Source organism: Netta rufina (assembly GCF_964035555.1).
Source record: "Netta rufina genome assembly, chromosome: 2".
Classification (NCBI taxonomy): domain Eukaryota; kingdom Metazoa; phylum Chordata; class Aves; order Anseriformes; family Anatidae; genus Netta; species Netta rufina.
In genome coordinates, this window is record NC_140124.1 from 52593510 (window position 1) to 52619264 (window position 25755).

General features: G+C 41.5%; 1 protein-coding gene across 1 annotated transcript in view; it reads left to right on the forward strand.

Moving 5' to 3' along the window:
• JARID2 (jumonji and AT-rich interaction domain containing 2) overlaps nt 1-25755 on the forward strand; it is a 201111-nt gene that overhangs the window by 163996 nt on the left and 11360 nt on the right. The window contains exons 6-12 of the mRNA XM_084281620.1: nt 4317-4546; nt 12078-13095; nt 17251-17750; nt 22272-22364; nt 22805-22923; nt 23070-23140; nt 23977-24091. Of these exons, the coding sequence (XP_084137746.1) occupies nt 4317-4546; nt 12078-13095; nt 17251-17750; nt 22272-22364; nt 22805-22923; nt 23070-23140; nt 23977-24091 (2146 nt within the window). The remainder of the gene's footprint in view (nt 1-4316; nt 4547-12077; nt 13096-17250; nt 17751-22271; nt 22365-22804; nt 22924-23069; nt 23141-23976; nt 24092-25755) is intronic.

A 25755-nucleotide genomic window follows, 5' to 3' on the forward strand; every position in this document is an offset into this window, starting at 1 on the left:
GAAAACAAAACTTTTCCCTTTCACTCTTATCTTCCCTCTTTGTTTTGAATAGTTTTATGAATGTGCAATCACTTGCTTTACGCAGCACGAGCTCTGCTACATGCAGCATGTGTGTACATGTATGGTCAGTGCCTTTATCTTCCAGAACATACAGCAGAAACGTTCATACGTGAACACTCCGCTGTTCCTTATGCTTGAGATAACAGGGGAGTCTACAGAGAGCATTACTGGTAAGCTGGAGGAGGGCTCGTGAGAGAAAGCTTTGCACATAGTCTCAGCTGTTGACTGAATGCAGTCCTGTAATTCTGCCGTTTAAATAGTGAAAACCTGATTATTGTACAAAAATATAAGTTGGCTTCTGAATGGATGGCTGGATATACCCTATAAAATAATTGCATGCATATATATTTCCAGAAATACTTCAGAAAATTGCTGCAGAAAATTGCATTTACTTAATAAATGTTTATAGCTTAGTGAAGTGTCAAGTCCCTTAGTAAATGCTGTGTTAATCTGTAGTAATCAAGCACATCTATGACCTTACTCGATCAAACTTTTCGTAGTCGTTATTATAGGTGTACCTAGTTACAGGCATGATTTGCACAGTTTGCATTGGTTCGTGTAGGGATTCTTTACCATGGTTTGAAATGAGATACCCCCAAATCCCTGGATGCGATCCTGTGTGAATATTGGTGCCCAGGCTCCAGGTCCCCTTCTGCAAAGGGAGCTGCGCTGCGTCCGTGGGGGATGATGCTTGCCATAAGGTTTTGCTCTGCTGCCATAAATTATATCAGTGGTTTAAAAAACCTCAGTGCTTGCAAGTTTTGAATGTAGTGGTTCAATTGCTTTGTGTTTGATCATCACTGCTAACCAAAAGACCCACAAATATTTCACTATGGGACTCTTATTGTTTCAGCCTAATAATAATAATTGCTTTGGAGGAAGCAGCATTTCAGAATGAGCATTCAGATAGGTACGGATAAGATGATATCCACGTACTCTATTTGAAGTTTCTGAACAATAATAATTTGCTTATACTTTTAATCATGTATTTGTAGCACTCTTGCCTTTAACTAAAAGCTGTTCTGGAAGTACAGAACTGGTTAAGATTGTGTAAAATAATCATAATTCAAGACTTTAAGAGATTGAACAATATGAGTTCTGTGGCTCTTTTTTTTTTTTCTTTCTTCCCTCCCCCGTTCTTTTATTTTTTATTTTTTAATGAAATAATCATTTCAAGGATGAAACCTTTATTGACTATTCTTTCACAAGGAAAAAAAGTGTCACTGGATGTTGTACATGTCAGAGTTATCTCTAGGATGGGACATTGTAGCTGTGGCATGTTTATACCTGAGCTTAGTAAAGTATAAGGTACACATTTTCTGCTTTTCTAATTGAAAAATATTGAAGGGCTGACAGACATGAGGGGAAATGCAATTTGCTGCATAAGAAGATACAAAAGAATCAGTAATCATTTTCTAGTTAAACAAGATTTGGTCTCAGCGATATTTCATGCACGATTGGTATTGTGGTTGTTTGTTTTCCTTTGAGAAGTGGATTTTTCTTTCTTATTATCGGTTACTTTTCAACAATTAAATTTCTTTGGGGGCTTTTTGGTCTTCCTTCCCTGGCGATTTCATCGTTTCACTGAACTGTCTTGCTAGCTGTTTGGGCCAAAGTTCGATCCTGTATTATACTCTGTAAGTCTCAATAACTTAATTCCACATTTTTGCTCAGATGGGAGCAAAATCATGGTCTATGGGATTTTTTTTTTTCTTAAATGCTTGGCTTGTGATACTGTTTTGTAATTAACTGGGTGAACACTTAGATACTTGTTGATACAGTATGGTTGCGAATTTGGCAGAACTCATTGCAGAAAGGTTTTTACACCTGTCTGGATATAATAATATTATAAGTGTTTGAAGCAAGAAATACTAATTTTTTTATAGAAACCGATACCACCTATAACTAGAGACAGCATGGCTAGGACCGTTTTGCATCTACGTCTTGCCCTTTTTGTTGTGTTCTCAGGGTTTAAGCTTTTTAAGCTTTTCCTGTGAGAGCGAACATTTTTTTTTTTTTTCCTCTCATTTCTCTCTTCCCCCTTTCAAGAATCTTACAAATTAAGACAAAAGATAATTACTCAGAGGGTAAAACTGGCAGGGTTCCCACGACACTTAAAATTAATGAGCTGTTGCATATAAAATATACCTTGTCTCATGTTCGCTGCTATTTTTTTTTTTTTTTTTTTTGGTGAACCATAAAAGTGCACAGTTTGGCTTTTTGGCTGTGTTTTCTGTTTTAGGAATTTTCAGTTATAAAGTGGCAACTGAATGCAGAAAAGTAATCTCTCTGACTTAGCGTTTCCGTCCGAGCAGCTCCGTATATACATTTTGCTCCCTCGGAAGAAAAATATCGCTTGCAGTGATGAAATACGTATTAACAAAGCTGCCATCATTTGTTTGTGCTACATCTTATTAAAAATAAATAGTCGCACTTTGTGCAGTCGTCCTGCCTTCCATCTGATGTGAGAACTCCTTACAAAGCAGGATAAATGTATTGTCGTGAACTCCCCGAGAGGGGTTGGCAATTATTATCAGTTCCATCACTGGAAATGAGACGCGGAGGTTATGAGACTTCCACTGAAATCATAGAGAAATCCTCGGCTGTCTGGGGCAGCGCCAGTTGCTCCCGAGCTCGGCAGAGCCGAAGCCACAGGGGAATTTGCGGTGACTTCGCTGCAGACGGGATTTCTCTCCTTCCTCCTCAATTTATGCAACGGGAAGAGAGGGAAGGAGGAGGAGGTGGAATAATGTACAGTTGCAAATTTTCTTTTACATCCTCTGCTTTAATGCTTACAACCAACCCAACGTGATAAGTGACCTGAATAACAATTTTGTTGGTAGCTTGCTGGAATTTCCATTTTTGGAGGCACGGTGGGAAGATTGGGAGGTAGGTGAAGCAGCTTTGATACACCTTAGCAGCTCAGAAGCAGCTTAGATGCACCTCCTCGGGCCAGCAGGATTGCTGGTTTCTTATTATTACTACTATTACTGCTACTACTCCTCTACTACTACTGCAGGACATCTGTAGAGACAGCTAAGCTTTGCAATTTAGATAAAAAGGAATGTGTCATAGGCATATCGTGTTTATGGATTGAACACGGCTTTCATTTCCCAAGGAAACAATGACTTAATTCATTCAGTTAATATTCCCAAACAGACAGTGTGTGTCATGTGCAATACATACAATTCTCAGATCTTTGTGCCGTTGAGTATTTAGGAATTTTCTTACTTACATCCTTCCCGAAGCCAGGTCAAAAGAGAGGGCTGAAAAACAAGAGTAGATGAGTAGAGAAGGCAGGGGAGCACTTGGCCGTTGTGGATGTCAGATCACAAACCTCACAGACCTCTGTCAAGTGCCTCACTGATGAACAGGAAGCACTTACATATATTTACTCCATATTTCGATTAACAAACAGACTAAAGGACAAAATTGTCTTTTTGAAAAAAATACAGATAAAAACCTCGACTTTCTGTGTTCCCTGACAATAAAAAGCAAAGTATATTCTTAAATTCAGCAGAGGGAAAGGAATGAACCTTATTGAGATAGACTTGTATGCATTTTTACATCATATTTATTGCCCCCAAAATGTGGTTTCTATTCTGTGCTTTCTCATCCCTTAACTTCAGCAGAAAGCTAGGACACTCAGCTTGGGCCCCCCACATTACTTTATCTGACATGTTCCAAACAGTTTTTATTATTTTCCTTCATTTGCAGAAGTACCTTTTTCTATTTGCAGCTTGTCTGCTATAAGCAAGCTGCTGTCAGTTTGGTTCAGCAGTTTGGATATTGATGAAAACAAAACATGCTTTTTTATGGAACATTTCCTTTCTTTATGTTAAAGTAAAAATAAATCCTTTTTCTGTTTATGTTATGTTCAGCACTTCCTCAGTGCCGCAGCAAAAAGTTAATTAAAACTGTCATAAATAAAAATCAAATGGAAAAGTCTATATTTAGGTCAATCTAAATAGCAATGTACCTTGTATGTTTTAATTTGGATATTGAAGATAATGCTTTAATAATCAAAGGAAATAGCTCACTTTAGTAAACCTGTTAATTTAGATAAATATGCAAAATAGCGCTTCTATTTCTATATTGATTTTGCTTTAGCTAGAACAAGATGCTCACTAAATATTGAACACTGACAGCAAAGAAAGTTGGGTTGTTTTGAATGAAGAATGTAGGCTCGTATGTACTTTTTTTTTTTTTTTTTTTTCCCTTTCTTTAATACTCTGTCTGGTTTTCCCTCTTCTCAGTTTTCAATGGGTCCAGCAAATCATCGAAGGAGAAAGAACCTGCTCAGAAACACAAAAGCAAAGAGGCCACACCAGGGAAGGAGAAGAACAGTGAACATAAGGCTGAGAGCCGAAAAGACCAGGCTGCTGCTAATCACCATCCTACTACAAACACTGGCTCCTCTACGAAAGGGCTCACCGCTAACAACCACCACACTCTTCATAGATCGGCTCAGGACTTGAGGAAACAGGTAATGAATTATGCTCTACTGCGGACACATGGGAAACGCAGACTTTTAAGGTGCTAGCTCCATTTTCCACTGCATGGCACGGAGGGAACATGGCAGCCCTTAAAAGTGTGCTCAGGAGACAGCAGGGAGTTAATTTTCAGTGAAAGAGAGAGAGAGAGAAAGAAGGAAAAAAGAAAAGTGTTACATACATAGTAGGTCATTTCAATAAAGCACGCTTTACAATCCACTCTTTATATTATCCAGTGTGTAGCTATGAAAGGGTGAAGTTAACATCTTTATTTATTAAACCTTTCTGAGTGGCACCCTTGTTGGCCTCTGCTGACAGCACCAAGGCTGGCATCACATGGCAAAAATGAATTCCTTCGGTGTACAGCTGGTCCACCTGGGTTATCTTAGAGGCTGGCCTTGTAGAGAAGCTGTTGTTACACTCAGGTGTCTTGTATTGCATGTGGGCATTACAAACCTCAGAGTCTGGGACGAATGCATAAAGAAAGTATTCCAGGATATTATCTCCTTCGCAGTGGACATACCAGGGAGGGAGAAATGCAAGGTTTTCATGTTTCAATGTTTTCATGTTAGCAAAAAGTCCAGCAAGAAGTTTGCGTCAGCCTGACTTTGATCTGAGGGGTGTAAGTTTAGTAGAATGACCTTTTAGTGCTTGTGACTTGCATTTGGGCAGGATGTGTCTCCATCTATTTTTGATGGTTGGATCAAAGAGCTTCTAAAATAGAAACTGGCAAATTAGTTTTTTTGTTGTTTTTTTTTTTTTTTTTTTTTTGTTTTTTTTTTTTTTGTTTTTTGTTTTTATTTTTTATAAAAGATTTTCAAAACCCTCAGTCAATATCCTTTTAAATTCTCTGAGCTGTGACCTTGCCTGAGCTAATTCAGCCTGGGGATGGGTTAGCAGAGTACCCGCACTGGAGAAGGGCAGTACAGTAAGCTTGCTGCACTTACAGCTATTTTTTTTTCTTTTTCTTTCCAGTGGTTAATTCTCAGCAGGCCACTTACAGCCAGTTTTTTATTTGCTGGCATCTAAAGGTTTTTTCTTCCAAATAGGCTAGGGTGGATTTCAGTGGAGCTGGAATTGCCATCTTCTAGGGCTGTCAAGGCCTTAAATGGCACCTCTCAATCGTAGGCTTGGAAATTAAAAACAGCAAAAAGAAAAACAGCGGTGCTCTTGCCAAGGAAATCTTCCATGCCCCGTGCTTCAGTGGTGTTCAGCTTCTCCTGAAATACCTCCATTGGATTTGTATTACCTTTTAAATCAAATCTGAGATTCTGAAGGTTATGTACAGTATATTTCCCTGTACCTCTGCATTCTTTATTCCCCCCATGGCATTTTTTGCTTACTGAGTCATGAGCCTGAATGCCTGCCTTCGTTTGCATTCTTTCTTTTGGCTTTTTCTTGTGACTGCCAATATCCTGTGGTCCTTGCTGTGACATGCTCTGCCATGAGCTCTTCACATTGAACAAGTTTCCCAAAATGTAAGGATACAATTTATACTTTTATTTTAACTCACTGGAACACTTGTGTGAAATGTTTTAAAGTTGTATTATCAAAGTATGAATAGTTACAATTCTCGTAAAAGTCAACAGCTGTCACTTGTGAAGGTAGTTCTAAGAAGGGAAAAGACAGCTGTAGAAAAATTCTGTCCATGGTCCAAGTGGGTTTTGTGTCATAGAATAATAGGGTTTTTTTTTCCAATGTGCTGTGAAAAAATGGAGAGAAAAACGAATGCAACTCAGTATAACCAACGGCAACACTACACAGACACCTCAAGCTTCAGAAAATAAGAGGCTGTAAGTTGAGGTGATGATTTTTTATTTTAAAATGATTTTTATTTTAAAAGAGAATTTTTATATTATTTCTCTTCTGCACCCCTCAGTGACAAATGCCCTTTCTAACTAATTTTAAAGAGAATGTGGCTGTAACTAAGTAAAGGTGGACTATGCATTATGCCTGACAAGGTGGCGTAGCTTTCTGTAAAACCTTAGATGTAAGAGTTGAGACATAGTAAAATTCTGCTCTTGTTAGGAATCTTTGTTAAATTCTTCAGTATTTTCCAAAAGGAGAGTTGTTTTCCCCAGGTGCCAGCTGCATGTTCGTCCTCCTTCCAGTACATTTTTGCTTCTTGTTCATGTGCATTTACCTGGCTTACTTATATATGTGGTTTTGTTTTGTGCAGTCTTAGGGAAAACAAAAGCAGAACACTAGAAATTACATGAGAGTTTCTTTTTTCTTTTTTCTTTCTTTCTTTTTCTGGTTTGCATTTGCACTTGTCACGTTTCCTCTCTCTTTCTTCTTCCCTTGCTATCTTCCCAAATCCTCTTCTGCAAAGGGGTTGTGTGCAAAGGAAATGTAGTTCAATGGGGCCCTCTCTTGGCCTAATATGGTAATTTAGATCTGCAAAACTCATATATCAACACAGAAATATTTGTATGAATGCATTCAAGACGAGTAGTGTAACAAATATTTTGGGACCAAAATTGTTGTTGGTATTGCTAATATTGCTGTTATTACTGTGGCTGTTATCTAACAACATGTTTGTTGGCTTGATTTTGTGTGTGTGTTTGTGTGTGTATGTGTGTCTGGAGGATGGATCCTAGGTGCTGTGCAGGGATGTGTATGTAGACCAGTTCAAATCCAACAAACAAATTTCTGCAAGACAATGTGCTGGTCCCATTCACTTTTAAAAAGCCAACAAAATTTAACATTTATCATACCATCTTGCAAGGCAAGTGTTCAGCAAAGTGGAGAAAAGAATAGTCAAAAGAGTGGTCTGAAGACAAAAATATATCAGCAAAACTGAGCAGATAGCTGAAAAGCAAAAATAAGCTTCACATTCGTATCCCTAGTTTCACTTTTAGCTCAAGACTTTCAGTCATTTAAGGCTAATGTCAATCACTTTGTTACTATTTGAATTCAATTGACTTCTTTCTGATGTGCTCAGTGTAAGCACTGCCTCAGGATGGAGCTGTGGCATAGACCCCCATTTGGTGAACCTGTGCACCTGGCAGCATGGCCAATTTTTTAGGCTGACTCTGTGCGTGTATGTTGAGTTTGGGGGGAGACATTAACCGTAGAAAGGTAAGAAAATGGCTACCACAATTTCTTGTTTCTTTCAGTTCCAGTCGTGTGATGGGTCCTCAGAGACAAGTACAGACCAGGAACGTGTAGGTGTTTATTGACCAGCCAGAATTTCGCATTTGTCAACATGAAATCCTGAACCCACCTGTTGCTTTGATGGTGGGCTATGGCCACGTTGCTTGTTCCATTTGTTTCCAGATGTTTGTTGCAGCCTATTCCTGTTTGAAGCGTGGTCTGTTCTGGTCCATAGAGTACTGCTGTGTCTTAAAGCTTACGTTATCCTCTCTCAAAGCATTCGAGGTACCTGTGGACGTGTGGGGAGGGGAGAGGAAGAAGCACTTGAAAACCACTCTGAGTTATGTCTGCTCTGGAAAGATGATGGATCTGAGGAACTTTGCAGCACTGTTTCTTTCTTCCAGGGTCTCCTTAGTTAGCAACCAGACAGAAACAATTCTATTAATTACGGTACTCTCAAAGACTCCTCTACTTCAGGACTGGTTTGTCATTGGAATAACTTCATTAGGTTTGAATCAAAACTCAAAATAGTGTGCTTGTAATCTAAGATAGGAGGTTAGATAGCTGAAGCCTACGTACCTATTCAGTGCAAGGCTTGGCCCTGAGAGATCTAAGCTTTCATTCTGTGGAGGTATTCTGACAACTCTTAAACAGCTGTGATAAGTTGCCGCTTTCTTAATAAATTCAGTTTTCTGGAGTTTCACTGTAATAGAGCTATATAATATAGCTATGGCCTTCTTGAAATCTTCTTGAAAACCTCCAGTAGAGGAGATTTCACAATGTCCATCAACCGCTTCTTCCAGCATTTTTCTTTTCAGCTAATTATAAGGTATTCCAAGCTGCAACTCAAATCGTCTTTGTAGACATCTTTTCACCTTTCTTTTCATACATGGAAAATAGTATTTACTGTCTCTTTTCAGAGGATCTGAATATGCATCAGAAGACCATTACAAAGTTCTCCCCTAGTCATCTCTTGCAGACTAAATAAGCCCAGCTCCATTGGCTTTTCAATAAAGAACGTATCTTCTACATACCTGAATGTTTTACGCTCTTCTAGACTGTCTAAATTTACGTTAATATGAGCCCAATCCTGGGCCCAACCCTGTGCAGGAAATACTGTGCTTCTTGCTTTCGACATTTTCATTAATAGGCCTCAGAGACTGGCATGCTTTTACCACCACTGCATTTTGCAGCTCACTGTGTTCCCCAGGTATTATTCTTCCCCCAGACGTATTCGATTTCTCCTTCCAAAATAACACTTCCTCTTACTGTAGAAATGTTCTGACATAAATTCTTCAAGATTGCCTTTGATTTTGAGCTAGTCAGTAGAGTGCTTACAGCCCCTTCCCAGTGCGCATCACAGGTGAATTTTAGGATAATCCAAGTTACTAATGGGATTACTTAGCAACATCGAGGCCAAGACAAGCCCCTGACAACAATCACCTGAAATGCCCTCCCAGGATGACAGTAAACTGTGACAACAGTACCTTTTCTTGAGGATGACTTTCTTCAATCTGTTGTGAAGCCAATTCGCAGTAATTGCATCTGGGATGTGCCTCCAGAGCCTGTTTGTTGGGACGGTGACAGGAGCCCTCCTGAAGCGAAGGTGCCCTGTTACCTGCTCAGCCAGATGTCTGCCAGAAAAAGGTTAAATTAGCTCAAAGTGCTAAACCGTGAGGTGGAGTGTGTATGTCGTGTGTGTGTTTTTTTGTGTTTCTTTCTATTGTTATCTTAGTAAGTTTTTGTGTGTTTACAAATAAACTGTTTGATGATTGGTTCCAGAATCATTTTAGGGGTTGAAGTTGGCAGAGTCTACCTGCCCTCCTCCATTTCTCTCCAGGACCCATGCCCTAAGTTAACTATGTACGCTATAGCTTGCTGTAGTTGCCTTCCTAGCTCTTTTGTTGAAAATGATATATCTATTTTTTATTTTATTTTTAATATATCTGGTAAGTATTCAGTCACAATGGTACTTTTGGTGAGGGCTAACTCACAAGAAGCACTCTTTAGCTAAACTGTTGCATTTGCTTTCCTTCCCTATGTAGTGGTTGATCTATACTACTGCTTGTGCTGTAGTGAATCTACTGCCTTTTGTTATCTTTGTATTATTGAGGTATTTATAAAATCTTGTGTTCCATTTTGTGCCCCTTGCTACCCGAAATTGCTTTAGCACCTTGGCGTTTCTGATTTTATCCATACGTGCTTTTGCTGTTCCTCTATAGTTGCCCTTAGTCACTCTGTTTCCATTTTTACTGTGATATTTTTTTTTATAGTTTTCTATTTGGTTGAGAAATTTGTGACCAGGCATAACAGTCTATGCTTTGTGCATAATGGTCTGTGTTTCGTGCATTTTCTTTTTTGAGTGGGAATTGTTTTTTTTTTTTTCCATGTTTTTTATTTTTCCAAGTCTTTCTTCCTTTCTCTGCTATTGTCACATCTTAGAATTGAAAACTCATTTCATAATCACTGTCACCCAGCTTACCTTCCCCTTCCAATCCTCAATCAATTCTTCTCTATTAGTCTAGACCAAACCTGTGATCAATGTTTCCCACTATAAAGCCAGAGGAGTTCAACACTTCTGACAGCTGCAGGCGGGAGGCAATGTCTCAGCACATCTCTACTCTGTTTGTTCTGCAGCGTCAAAAGGCTCTGTAAAAGTCAAACCCAGGCCTCCATTTCAAATGCAGAGTACTGCCTAAATTTCAAGGGAAAATGGTAAACGTGTTTCTGTTAGCAAGCGTTTGCTTTCCAGGTAATAGACATCTTTTGGAAAGCTGAGGGTAAAAGCTCAGGTAATCAGTTAACTGGATTTCCCTCAAGTTTTTCTGTCTTGGAAAGCATGTGAAGGACAAGAACATGGATGGGTTTTAAAAGGGTATTATTACAGCTCCAGCTTCTGGAGTGCAAAGGAGAAATGGCACCTAGTAAGTGTACGCATATACAGGCACGTTTGGGTATGCAGAATCCCAGGTTGTTGTTCCTCTTCCACGAGTCACTTAATGTGAGACCAGAGCACGATCTTCTCAGCCTCCATTTTATCCCTGTTTTATAACAATTTTTCCCTACTTTATAAGCGATTGCAATTCTTGTATTCTTTATTTGAAGCTGATTTGACAAGTTTTGTGAAAGTGTAATAGTAAAGCATGATTTGGCAGAATTGGTGGTACTCACCTGAGTGCTCATAAGGGGTGGTTGTAATGTATGCTTTCACTTTGAGCACGTTTATCAATGTTTGTGATTTTTGGATGTATTTTTCTGAACTCATGGTAGTTTAGGGAGGTGAGAGAAAACTATTTAAATTTGTTTAAGTGCTAAACTTGCTAAAGGCTTAAACTTGGACTTCATTTTCTTAGTAATGGTGCTTGCTTTGACAGTGCTGAGCTGTCACAATTCCCTTTGAAGCTGAGGGGTTCTTTCTGTGAGGGTTGCTCTCAGTGCTTAACATGTCTTCTAATTAAAATACTAATTTTAGTTTCCTAATTGGGTTTAAGTGCCTAACAGAAAGCAGTGGAGTCCAGCACTTGTAAATTGCAATGACACATTAGTGAGCAATAACAAAATGTGTGTCAGTAAAACTGCCCAGATATCAAACTTAAAAACAAAACAACCAACCAGTAACTAACCGACAGCCAGGACAAAACAAACACAAAAATAAAACAACAAAATCTTTTTTAAAAATTTGTATTTCTTGTTGTTAACCTCAGCAAAAAGATGCCTCCCAAGATTTAATATGCATGACAGACTGGATCCCTCGTGGCTGTCCTGTTCTGTTGGGTGCATAATGTATTCCATATTTATTTTTATATGTATGGAGAGGAGGTTTGTTTGAATCCAAGTGTCTGGCGTTTGCAAAATGTGCCCGTTCCAGTTAGAGTAGGTGGTATGCACTGGTTAGTTTGTCTGCTAAGTAGCAAATTGTGTGTGTACTTAAGGGAAGTTGGGTGGGAGAGGGAATGTGTCTGAGGGCTGGAAAAGGAGATAATAAAAATATTAGTTTGTAGGTCAGACTACAAGTGTTTTGTGATACTGTAACATGCTTTCTGGTAGACAAGGAAGAGGGTAATGCAAGTGATGTAACCCTTCTTCATGCCAGAGGCTTTGTACTTTCTGAAAGCAAGAATGGCTTTCTGGGGACTTTTTGGTTCATTTAAAAAAAAAAAAAAATATATATATATATATATATATATATACATATATATATATATATTTCTATTTGTTCATTCTAAATGCCTTTATTCTAAATGCCCTGTCTCTTCTCTTGTCTGGGTGAAAAATATTTTATGAACATTATACAAAAGGGCCAGGAGTCAGGACTGCAGAATGTGATCGTCCAGCAAATGGGAAGGTGTGGTAGCGTGGTAACATTATTAATTTACTCTTCTGTTTTCTGTTTCCTTCCTTCTGCTCCCCTTGTGACACTCCTGGTAGGTTTCTAAAGTCAACGGAGTCACTCGAATGTCATCTCCGAGTGCAAATGCAGCCAGTGCCAAAAAGATGAGAGAAGTCAGACCTTCACCGTCCAAAACTGTGAAGTACACTGCAACAGTGACAAAGGGAACTGTCACATACACCAAAGCCAAGAAAGAACTGGTCAAGGAAACCAAACTAAATCACCACAAACCCAGTTCACCTGTCAACCACACAATCTCAGGGAAACTAGAAAGTAGCAATGCAAAAACCCGCAAACAGGTGCTATCCCTTGGAGCATCCAAGTCTAACAATACCGCTGTTAATGGTGTAAAAGTCAATGGCAAGTTGAACCAAAAGACATGCACTAAGGAGGTGGGGAGACAGTTAAGGGAGGGGCTGCGCAATTCAAAGAGGAGGCTGGAAGAGACGAATCACATAGACAAAATACAGTCGCCCACCAAGAGAATGAAAGGGGCCATCAACTTGGCAGAAGCTGCAAGCAAAAAGGCAGCTGTAGAAAAGCCTTTGCTGAATGGACACCTTAAAAAGGAAGTGCCAGAGAAGAATTTGGAAAGAAATAGGCCGAAAAGAGCCACTGCTGGAAAGAGTACGCCAGGGAAACAAGCACATGGCAAAACTGAAAATGCCTCCTGTGAAAATCGTTCTACCTCTCAAGCGGAGTCCTTGCACAAGCCACAAGACTCAATGGGAAAGCACGAAAAGGGCAGTAGTAAGTCTGGGTGGGGGATGCTGGGGGAGATTCCCATCCTTAGGCCCTCCACCAAGGAATTTCATGACCCACTGATATACATTGAGTCAGTCCGAGCTCAGGTAGAGAAGTATGGGATGTGCAGGGTGATTCCTCCTCCAGACTGGAGACCTGAGTGCAAGCTAAATGATGAAATGCGGTTTGTGACACAGATTCAGCACATACACAAGCTAGGCAGGCGCTGGGGACCCAACGTGCAGCGGCTGGCCTGTATCAAGAAGCACCTCAAATCTCAGGGCATTACCATGGACGAACTCCCACTCATAGGTAAGGGCTGTGGTTTCCTTGGCCTTTTGCCGCTGCTTGTTAGAGTCCATATGCAACTTTATGCTCCGTTTGCCTTTATGCTTAACTGAACCCCTGTTCAATTAACACTACAGAGCGTCACATCTCTCCCTTGGCTCAGATACGATGCAGGTAGGTTGTGGGAGAGCTTCGCCAGGAGGCTTTGTATTGCCACCTTCCTCCTGCTAGCTCGTTATTTCACCCAGGGAAATACGCTATACAGCATCCTGGCCTTCAGATTTAAGGATCTCCTCCTTTCCCTACTTTTTCTTTTATTAAGTAGTACAGCTATGGATATTGATAGTCTTGGTTTTAAATGTTGCCTCGGAATGTTCTTGGACCGTACCAAAGGTGTTTTCCAAACAGGTTACAACGCTGCCAAGCTAGAATACAAATATTTTTCCCCCTTCCTTTACAAGCATTTAACCAAGGGGAAAAATATCTTGAAACTGACTTCTATTTGGGTACTCAGGCACTTAAAATCACAAATTTGCAGTGACCTGCTGACATTTAACAACCATTAAGTGTCAAGAATAGGCAGTAAAATGTGGTTGATTGCAAAATGGAGGTTTCATTATTTCTCTCAGCAGGTGTCTGCCAGGGCTAATGCCTGAGTGAGAATCACTTATTTAACAGAATTCTTGGTTTATGGTCTGCTGTCAAATATGACACGTGACAAAAATGTGACAATAGTTTATAAAAACATGACAACAGCAGCATACAAATGAACTATTGAATGAGCCACCTCCATCTCGACTGCCTGTGCAGCCATGATACAGTAACAAACTTTTGTTTTTAATTTGTGTTAACCCTCTCCTTTGTTTTTGAAGTGTTTTGAGTCAAATCGCGCAGGATCTGCATGTTGCAACTTGAGGCTAGAATTTTGCCTCTGAGGCATTATCCCATCAGAGGCAGCTATCAATGCTAGTTGGATTAAAGGACACACTTTTTTGCTTAAACTGTTCACAATGCTTTTTCTCCCCGTTTTATAAAGTTTGTTTTATGTCACATATGGTAAGTGGGTGAAAAATGCATAAAAGCACACAAAGAGATTGCAAAGTTTACGGTGAAGGGCTCGACAGAGAATGACAGAATTTGAGGAGAAGGGGTGAGGGTTAGTGCTCTGTTGCAACAACCATGCACAAACATTCAAGGAAATCTGAAAATTAAAATCACTCAAGCAGCAATAAGTGAACATTTTGTATGCCTAATGTATGCAATGGTTGTATGCTAATAGAGAAGAATAATGAATTAAATTTACATTGGCAAGAGAGAGGAGAGAATGTGCAAGACAGCTCGATTAACGCTCCTGGAACAATGTTAACTTTTTAATGAAATACCTTAACTTGGCATTAAGATGGCATTACTGTTAATTATTTGTATTATTTAAGCACCTAAGAGCCTAATTAATAGGCAAGGCTTCTATTCTGCTGGGTGCTATATAACTGGAGCAAACAGTGGGCTCTTACAAAATTTGCATCCCATGTATCCTTTCTGCAGTTAATTTCCTACCTATCTGGTGTTTAAAACTAAAAACAAAATGGAGAAAAGAGGCTGGAGATCATCACTGTACAGAGATTAGAAATCTGTTGGCTCCAGCAGGAAAGATGTAAAATGATCTGTGATGATAAATGCACACTTATTTAAGCAGACATACATACAGATCCCCTCTTTCAGGGCCGAATCACATTTCCATTGAAGTCAGTGGGAGTGTTGCCAATAACTTGTGTAGTGCCAAGGTCTGGTATTAAACGCATACCTGAAGATTTAAGATTTTTTTTTTTTTAATGAGCTTGCTCAATGGGCAATTTAAACATATTTCTAACGTACTGAAATTAAGACAATTAAAAAAAAAAATAGACAACGCCGTTTCTGCACATGTGCCAGGTCTCATATTTAAGCCATTTAGCTATCGGCACTTTAGAAATAGAGTTAAAACTTTTCTTTTTTTTTTTTTTTCTTTAGTCTTTCAAGGAAAGTTTAAGCAACATGCTTAGTCCAGTCCTGGAAAACATCAGCATGAGATATAAATGCTTCCAAAAGTTATGACTGTGTGAAATGGAATTATAATTGAGACCATTTTGTAAACCATAGCTGTGGCTGGCCCTATGGAGCATCTGCCAGATATATGGGACTCTGATTGAATGATGTGATACTTACGGTCTTATATTGCAGAGTGATTATGAGCTATCATTCCATTATACCGGAGAATATTGCATTTCTTAAATAAGTCATAAATATTGTGTTGAAACGAGGGCTTGAAACTGGGTGTGCGCAATTTGTTGCGCAGCAGAACATGCATAATACCAAACCGGAGCCATGCTTCTTTCAAAGTTAGGAGCGTGTTACCCAACTTTATGCAAGGGGGCTGCATCGATTGGATAAAAAGCCATCTGAAATTACACTTCCAGTTTATTTGTGAACTGTGCATTTGTAACACTAGACCAAAAAAGCGCTTTCTGTAATAGAGGCCAGCTTGAGTATTATTGTATGGGGAAGATTAAGGAGGAAAGAAGGAAAACCTTTCAATTTTTTTTTTCCAATGGTGTTGACCTTTTCTTTGCTCAAAGACTTAAACATTTAGCCTATTAGGAAAAAGAGAAAAAAAAAAAAAGAAAAAAGAAAAAAAAAGGTAAACCTGCTATGCTGTAGCCCTGCCTACAGCCTTGTGGTATACTTCTCAAAGCCTTTCTTGTGATTTTGGCTGCAACCAAAAGCCTTTCCCCCCTTTCCACACCTTTGACCAGGGCTATGCTGACACCATTAGCAGGCAGCCTCTCGCTCTGCTGTCAGCATCACCTGGAAATGGTGGATTGGCAGTGGGGAGAGGGGAAAACAGAGGGAAGAAGAGCATATGGGAGGGAAAATGAAGGAGACTGAAAACTGGGATCAGCAATGAAGTGTCTGAGGTACAGCACGGTGTAGTTGTAAGGAGGTGATACTGCTTGCACAAGCAACAAGACAATAAAGCTGCGCCTTACCAGATCCTGTAGCTGTGCATCCAACAGCAAATATTTACCATAATGCTGCTTCTTGCACTTTCCTGGTTGATAATAGCATTTCTTTCTAAGTGCTAACCGCTGTGGCATAATGATTTTCTACTTTCATCACAGAAAAAGCAAGAGAAGGAGAGACGATGTGGCAGCGATGTTGACACCAGTTTTGTATTAATTCTTCTTTTTCTTTTAGCAGTGCCCTGTTGAATTGTAGGTGGTCTCTGGCCAGTTTCTTAACTCTTTCTGCTGATGATTTATTTCTGTGCTTTGAGAGTATTTATGATGCTTCCTTTATTGTTCGTCATCCTTTTGGCTGCTTTTTATGCTGAAGTTTGTACAATCTTCGGTTTTTATTTTTTGACTGGAGTGTGAAATGTGCTAGTCATCTTAAAACATACAAACCCATAATGGAATATAAAATATGGATGGCCTCAAAGTGGGAGAATGCATCTGGAACTTTTTACGTGGTAGCAGTTGCCAGCTTTCTTTTAAGGCACCTCCTCTCCCTCTTCCCCCATCTTTAAATTATTATTTTTTTCTACCTGCAGTGAAATTAATGATGTTACTGTGCTCCTTTTAAATACTTAATATATTCAAAGTGTTGTTTGGACATGAGATAATGGGTATTTCACCTCCAGAAAGGATTAATACTTGTCTGTTTGATTGCCAGCACCTTTCTTGACACTTGTTTTTCTTCTTGCCTGTATAAAGCAGATGTGGGGCTGGTGGCAGACGAGGGGAGGGTGGGAGTGTGGGGCTTTTTAAGAGTTGGACAGCTCTTGTCTCCCCTACTGCGGGGTGATACAGTAGGATACGTGCCAGGAGATAGCTGGGGATGCTCTGAGAAGAGATGGGCGTGAAACTCGAGAAGAAGAGCAAATTTAGCCATAGGGAGTGCCACTGCAAATAGGTACGATAATTCTCTGAGCAAACTAAGTCAGCAGAACAGCAGCGGGTGCCTGTCCTGGGAGGCGTGCAGGGTGGGGACGGTCCTGCTGTGGTGCCCAGGTACCCACAAGTGGCACGTCCCGCGTGTTCCCAGCTAGCAGGAGCGCTTGCCGTGTGCCACCCGCAGGTTTGCTAACCAGTTCCTGTGTTTCCCTTTCCCCCCCCTCTGCTGCCTGGCGCACGTGGACCCCAGGAGGCTGCGAGCTCGACCTGGCCTGCTTCGTCCAGCTGATCAACGAGATGGGGGGGATGCAGCAAGTGACTGACCTCAAGAAATGGAACAAACTGGCAGACATGCTGCGCATCCCCAAAACTGCACAGGACAGGCTGGCCAAGCTGCAGGAAGCCTACTGCCAGTACTTGCTCTCCTACGACTCCCTCTCCCCCGAGGAGCACAAGAAACTGGAGAAGGAGGTCTTGCTGGAAAAGGAGATCTTGGAGAAGAGGAAAGGACCTTTGGAGGGACATTCGGAGAATGCCTACAAGTTCCATTCCTTGCCCCGGTTTGAGCCCAAAAACGGACTCATCAACGGCGTGGTTCACAAAAACGGCTTCCGCAACAAGTTAAAAGAGGTCGACGTCCCACTGAAGACGGGCAGGCGGCGGCTCTTCGCTCAGGAAAAGGAGACCACGAAGGAGGACGAGGAGGAGGAGGAGGGAGTTCTTAGCGACTTACACAAGTGTATATACAAGGTAACGAGGCGGGCTCTGCTGGCTTCCTCGCGCAGAACGGCCGCTGCTGTGCTCCAGGTTGCACCCGGTTTTGGGGGGAGCTGGTGGGCTGTACACCCGGGCGCTCTGCTGGCTTTAGCCTCATCTGCCTGGCTCTGACGGCGTGCCTGAAAAACTGGGATGCCTCCTTGTTGTAAGGAGACATTCCTGCGCCAGGCTACCCCCCTCCGCCTCCCTGTGAGAGGCTCCTTGAATAGCTCTGCCCAATTATCCTTGCAGACGCAATTTTTATTTTTCATTTTCTAGTGACATTTAAAAGCAATGCTCTGCTCTCTCACCCCTTCTTGCGAGCCTCTTGTAGTAGCAGCAGCACTTCACATCAAAGCTAGCATCACTGGGAATAGACTACGTTTAGAAAGGGCAAATTGAAATGCAAACAATATTTTCATCCGCGCTGCCAAATTTTGCTCGGCGCTAACAGTCACGTGAACGCCCAGTCCTCCACGTATCGAGTACATCATTTACAAAAGAATGCTGACTCTCTCACTGTGTTTTCTTTGGCAGCCTCCTGCCCTTGAGCAGGACTTGGCACTGCGGCTCGCAGCGCAGCTCGGAGTTGTGCTCAGCTGCTCAGCCAAGCTCGGAGAGAAATACAGAGTTCAGTGTCCGTGCCCAGGAAAGGAATACGCTGTTCTTCCCTTTCCAATCTCACTTCCATCACTGGGAAATGAGGCCAGATAGCCCAAAGTGGCTTATTGCTAAGCTATTTAGAGGCTGCGTGAGCTCATGACTTGGGCTTTATAAGCTTGCTTCGGGTTTCTTTGCAGCCTATTACGATTTGTCAGCCAGAATTTTTTATTTGGGGACTCCGTCCTCAATCCCGCCTCTGAAAAGCAATCTCCTTGCCATCTGCCTACTGGACAGAAGCATATCTAATGACAGCAGTGTTTGCGAATAGTGGAGTGGCATTTAGGTGGTTAAAATACTGTGCTTAATGATGTGAAATGAAAAATCTGATACGACTTACCCCGACTGCTGTATGAACAACCTCCCGCGTAGCCAGGGGGGATGCCTCTGCTTTCCCAGTGTAAGTCACAAGTTGAGGTTTAGAAGATAAACAAGTGGCTCAAAAAGCAAGACTGTAATTTGTTAAGTGAAGTATCCCAGTCAGGCTTTTAGAAAATAAGAAAAAAAAAAAAAAGGCAAGCAAGATATGGCTGGTAACCTTCTCCCCCCAAAAAAACGTCTGAGAGCTCCCCCCCAAATTGCTGTAGCTGCACAAAAAGCACTGATGGTGCTGGAAGCATCAGGCCTTGTCTGAGTCCAGCAAAACCCGGTAACAGGACCTTAGGAATATTTCCGTTCCGTGGCATAGGAATTACCAGAGAGGAGCATCGCTGAGGCTGCAGGTTGGTGCTCTCTCCACCTGGACCAGGCTCCTGCTGTACAGCTCCCTCAGGAGGCCCAGTCCCTCTGAGCAGAGGAGCTGGAGCTTCGATTTCCACAGCACTCGAGGGGTTATACCTCAAGGACAGGTGCCTGACAAGAGGTTATGGCACTTAGAGCAAGCCCGAAAGCATAAAAATGAGAAATCTTGCAGTGGGAGTCCTTCGTTACTAGGCAGCCCAGCAGGACCAAGCTGAGGTGGTGCCTGGCTTTTGGATTTAAGCGGAGGGCACTTCACAGAAATTTCTGAAACAAACTTTTTAATCCTGCATTCTCTGTTTCTCTTGAGTGATGGTGTCCTTCCGTGTCTGCATGTAGATGGGGGACTGTTCTCTTCCTATTAACACGTTTCTGAGAAAATCTAAATTTTTTTTTTTTTATCAGAACATGTCCTCATGTTACAGTTTCAGCATGTGGTGGGATTATTATGGTTCCTTTCTAAAGCGCATTTCTCATTCTGATTAAAAACAAAACAATCAAACAAAAGCCCTTCTATAAATGTCCAGGTCAATAGATCGAGGGCTGGAGGAGAACATCATAATCCTATGGACACAGTCCAATTCGGATCATAAAATCTATACCTCAGACCATAAAGAGAGACCATACATTTAGGGCTTTGCACGGTGATTTCTGCAGCCAGCATGTGCTTGAGCTGGAACGCATTTTTAGAAAGAGACATCCAGTCTTCCAGGAGCAGTTACCACCATATCGCATGTCAAGGTTGGAGTAAATCTCCTTTGTGTTTGGCTCATTTTCTGCCAGGACTCCCAAATTACTTTCAGTGTTGCTCCTTGCCAGGCTGCAAGGCCTGCTGTGCTTTTAGGTGCATGCTGCAGGCTGCTGCCCTTGCTTTCTTTACTCCCTAAAAGTATGGCTTTTTCTGCCTGACTTTCCTCCCCTTTCCACGCCATTGCCAGGGGTGACACACACCAGTCAGGCTTGCTGGTGGTGCTCCCAGTTTGTTCTTGAGGCTGATGCAGAGACCATGGGGAAAAAAATCAAAAAAAAGGAAAAGGAAAGCTTGTCCCTTAATCCTTTCTCTGTCATATTGTCAGAGAAAATACTGTATATATTGTCTCTGTAACAGCAACAGAGACTCTGCTGAGTAGCTTGAAGTTCCCAGGACAGGTGCTGAACTGCTCAAGCATTTTTTGAGGGCAGTTAGAAGGTTATTTTATTTCTCAGCACTTAATTCTGCATTCTGGTTGAGATGCTCTGCTACGGCATTTTGAACTGTTTTCTGAACACCCATTAGAAAATTTTGTGAGATCCCCTAGATTAAGAAAAAAACAACAAGCAAACAAATAAAAAGATAGAAAACCTCAGTCATTAAATTTGTTTTACAACTTCTAGGAGACTAAAAAGATACCAGATTCTTGATTGAGGAAAAAATGGGCAAATTTTAAAGGGCCAAACTGTTGAGTTTTTCCTCTTCTCTTGCTTGCTGCATATCTGAAAAACGGAAGGACACAGCTAATCTTGGAAGACCGATCCTCATTCTTCCTTCTCGTTGTAGGATGAGGGAAAGCTGTTGCAGAGCATTTGTCAGCTTGTGAAGTATGTGCTCAAGTTTGACAACTGTTGGTGCGGGCCCTGCATTTTATGGGAGTTCTCGTTTCAAGGCTCTGCCTCAGTAAATGATTCACGAGGGCATTAAAAGATGAAGGAAATTGCTTATTGTATCGCAAAGCAACCAGCTCTGAACTTTATGGGAACTGGAGGGCCCCAGGCTGTGGGCATTTCATAAGCTTCTGCCACAGCTAATTGCATTGCGTTCAATTAAGAAAGTGACGATGTCACAGCCGTAGGAGCCCGGCAAAGGGATAGACTTGGCCTCTGGGTGAAAGGCTGCTGTGCAGTTGTTCCCTGCTTACTCTTGGGCATAGTTCATAAATAAATAAGAGAGAAGGCTGAGGTGGTTTGGCAGATCTGTTTCATTACTGGAAAACCTAAAAGGTTGTAGTCCGAGAGATAAAATGCCAATTTAAGTGGAGTTTAAGCCCATGGTTGCTCAGTTGGGTGAGCTGGGAACACATTGGGGTTTAGAGGAAGAAGTAGATCTGGTAAGGTGTGGGAGATGTTTTCAGCTTTGTGTTTGCAGAGCGATGCTGGTCGTTGCCTACAGTGATCCCTGTAAACCAGCTTGGCCACGGCAGCTACTGTGGGGTTCGTGAGCGTGGCACCCCCCAGCTCTCACAGGTTGTGGCTTCCCAGCTCCCTTCTTTCACCCTGGAGTAGAGAAGGCAACAGGGTGATCCCTGTATGGGTGTCCTGCTATGTCTGGCTGAAAGGAGCAAGCGGGTTCTGGTGCTCCTGCCTTCAGTGCCTTCAGAGGATGCTCCCAGAGCTACTGCTATTAGAGATGTGCATCAAAGCAGGTACCCAGAGAGTTAGATAGAGCTCAAACACAAAGCCAAATCAGGTTCTGCTCTCATACGGGCTATGTCCTGCAGTAGTGCCAAGAAAGAGCGCACTCATTTGGCAATTTTACTGAATTTTACTTTCCTCGGCCTTGCAATCAATGGTCCTGGTTCCTTGAAATTGCACTTTTATTGAATGGTGCAAAACTAGTTTTTGTGTGCAGGTGATTAGTGTAATTTCAGTAAACTTTATTTTTTGTGGCCCCCTTTGATCTCATAAAATACTGGTTTGATGCTGAACATTTCTATGAACTTTCTAAATCCTTTTCATCTCTTTCTGTGTATGTAAAAGCATAGCCACATGGTCCTTTGGATCTGAATCTGACGTTCAGGGAGGGTTGAGCACCAAGTTGTGTGTCCATCTCCTGTAGTTTTGAAACGCAGAGCTGTGCTGGATGAAGCAGTGTACATGGCTTTCTTTGAATGTTCAGCTGGTCTCTAAAGGATTGGTTCAACAATATTATTTTGACATTAAATATGATGTCATGTGATAAGATTTCTCTATCACTGAGATATTTTCCCTAACAAGAAATGAGTTTAGATCCATGTGTGTTCTGAAGACATTCTTCTCTTTGTGATTTGAGATTGAGCATGTAAGGAGAAGAGTGAAGCCAGGGGAGAAGGAGGCACCTTTTTTTTTTATTTTCACTTTTCATTATATTTTCTTTTTCCACAGGGTAGGTCTGTTTCTTTAACGACCTTCTACCGAACAGCAAGAAACATCATGAACATGTGCTTCACAAAGGAGCCTACAGTAGCTGAAGTAGAGGTGAGACCAACACAAGGGGTGGCAAATGTTTCATAGGGGGGAGATTGAGCATGCAAGTTCAGCATAGCTGATGTTAAGGCACTGCCATTCACAGTTCAGTGTGGGATATCTGGTGTGGAAGAAAATTAATTTATTAGATAGATACGGTACTGATTTCTTCTCTTGATTTTTTTTTTCCTAAACATATTTAATAAAGGTGTTGATGAACTGAGGAAGAGAAGGATGTTTTAATTCATTTTGTGATGAAGCACAGGAACAAGGAGATCTAAATTCTGTCTTTGCAATCCACTATTACTTATAATTATTTATATTCTTATTTTTAAGCAGTGTTGTATGTTGAGTTACATTTCTGATGTCATTTCTGGGGTTTATATTTTAATGTAATGGGAGATACCTTGTTCAATAAACTGAAAATCTGTCACCGTTTTCTTTCACAACAGCAAGAATATTGGCGGTTAGTGGAACAGAAAGATTGCCATGTAGCAGTGCATTGTGGAAAAGTAGATACCAACACCCACGGGAGTGGCTTTCCTGTGGGGAAATCTGAACCATTTTCAAGGTAAGGTCGCAGAGTCTGTGCTGGCTGCCCCACTGATACGAGCAGAGGTGGGGGCACGAGGCCAGCAAGGCAGCACAGTGATGGGGACATTGGTAGCGGGGACGTGGCACTGACATGTATCTGCCTCTGTGTTGCCCCCTTAACAGGCATGGGTGGAACCTCACAGTCCTTCCTAATAATACAGGATCCATCCTGCGACATCTTGGTGCTGTGCCTGGTAAGCAAGGCTCTTTTCTACGTTTTCAGCAGTCCTAAGTTCCTTCTAAATGTGGCCATGTAGTCATCAAAGCCTTCTCACTCTTTCCAGTCCTTCTGTTGGGTGGCTGCCCGGGTAGAGAGGCAGTTGTATGTAGCAGTTGGTGTGTGTAGGGCTGAAAGCAGGTGTGCAGATTAAGAATTAATGAACGGTTGAGACCATATACCTGGGAGGAACCAGTTGTGCTCGCAGTATCACTTTCTGTTGTTGCCAGTACATCGGTGTTCTTGTTTTTTGTCAAGGTGATGAAAGACAGAGCCATGCAACTTTCTTACTTGCAAACTAGGTGAGCGCTGGGCAAAGCAGCGTGCCGGTTTTTTAGATGAATTGTCACAAGTGTTACAAGTTCCAGCTGCATCTGTGCCATTGAAATTTACCAGTAGAAAACATTAGTTGAAAGCAAAATCCAGTCACCTGTGCAGATGTTGAGCCTGGACCCCACCAGCTGGGAAAGAGGATACGTGTTCACATGTATACGTACACCTGACAACATGAAGCAACCTCCTCTGATTAATGTTGTTGAGCTTGAATTATGGGCTTTTGTCAGTAATTTAAAGAGTAACATTTTTTACAGCTATTGGAAAACAAGTATGTTGAAGGGCACTGTAAGCATCTGGTGGTAGAAAATGCTGAATTTAATAAATAAATCACTCTTTGTTAATTATTCACTCTGATAGGAAGACTTAAAACTTCAGGGTCAGCTGACAGGTAGAAGATTTTTCTACCAAGGTGCCCTCAAACTGTATTTTAATCAGAAATTGCAGTTACTCAAAACTCATTTTCAATCTCTGTTTTAGGAGTGACGATTCCTTGGCTAAATATTGGCATGGTCTTTTCTACCTCATGCTGGTCTCGAGACCAAAATCACCTTCCATACATTGACTACTTACACACTGGTGCTGATTGCATTTGGTAAGTATCCCTGTGCTTTGTTCTCTTCGTGTTCACCACAGTTGTCCTTCTGTAGGCTTGGGTTAACAGCAGTTTGAGTAACACCTTTTGCATGGGTGAATGCCGTCTAGAAGTCTAATGAAGATTTAATTTGAAAACGTTGAGAAAACAGGTGGAAAGAAGCCTTTCTTGGAAGAAAACTTTCAGTTTATCTTCTATGGTCTGTTCTGAGATACTTAGTGATAATATATACTTCTGCTTGTTATAGGGTTCAATCTATAGAAAGTTTTCATGACATGGAAACTAGCATGACAGCTAGGCAAGGTAGGCTTCCTTTAGGCTGACAGAGAGATACTTGTTCAAGCTAGCTTTATATTGTCGCTTGTAAAGTAATTGAATCCATGCTCTGACTGTATAGGAACCACTTTCTTACTTTACACAAAATATCCTGAACTCTCTATCCACCACATCCTTTATATTTTTTACCATACATTTTTCATTATCATATGGAAATCATTTTTAATGCTTACACACATCGTTCTGGTACCTGGCTATGGGCGTTAGCAGTTAGTTGCTGGCTACATTTCATATTCTGTAGACACTTGATGTAAGTGCACTTACATCTATGTACCCCTGGACAAACAGCTCATTAGATCCTGTGATACAGCTACAATTAGCTGTACGAGCAGATACTGTCAGCTCTTCTGGCTGTCAGCCTGAAGATCAGCAGAGAAAAAGTACTCATCAGTACAGCGAACAGTAATGAGATGTTAAATCATAGGAAGTACAGCCTCCTACAGATTCATCATATGACACACACGGAGTTAATATGAGTGCACATTGTAAGCAAACATCCTGTTACAGACACGGTCTGTAAGGCTAGCAGAATGCTTTATAAATTGGTGGTGAGACCTGGACAGATGACAAGAGAACTGCCCCCCTTTTCCCCAAAATCTTTCCAGATTGATTCTCTTCCATCATTTGCCAAGTGTGGAAGAACGGCTGTGTGTGTGACTGGTGCTGGGGCACATGGACTCCAGATTGAGGCCTCGTTCTTTAAAGTGAACGGAGATGAGCCGTGGTAAATCTGGAGGTGCTTTTTATTTGCCTGAGCATAACAAAACCAAGTAAAACAGTGTTGCAGATAAACCCTAGCACGGCAGCAACTCAAGGCACGTTCGGCAATCCCAGGATTTGCAGTTTCCCACCAAGCTGTGCTGCTCAGTTCACAGCGATGAACACCAAGTGCCAGATCTTGGGAACAGGTATCCCCTGAATGGGCATGAAGTATGACCCTTCCAGCAGGGTGCAAGCAGGCACCCAACATCAAGTAGTGGTGAATTGTCACCACATCACATGCCTGCGTCCTGCAAAGTAGCAGTTCTCCAGATGTGTGAAGCTAACACCTGAGTCTTCTGTGTTACTTCTTGTCATTTCTGCGTAGGAAGTGCTGCCAGCACTGAGCATAGAGAGGACAGCTAGGTTGTCAGCTTCTAGAGGAGAGGAGGATGCGCAGCTCGGGGCATGTACCCAGCAGTTTTAAATCTTAAGTCAGGTCTTTCTTTTGTTGCAAGGGAGGGGAGAGATGTGAGATTTGTTTAGTAAGAAATGAAAGAAGGTATTAGACTGCTTCGTGTACTGACAGTAGAGGTGATTCGTGGTTTCTTGATTGTTATGAGCAGAAA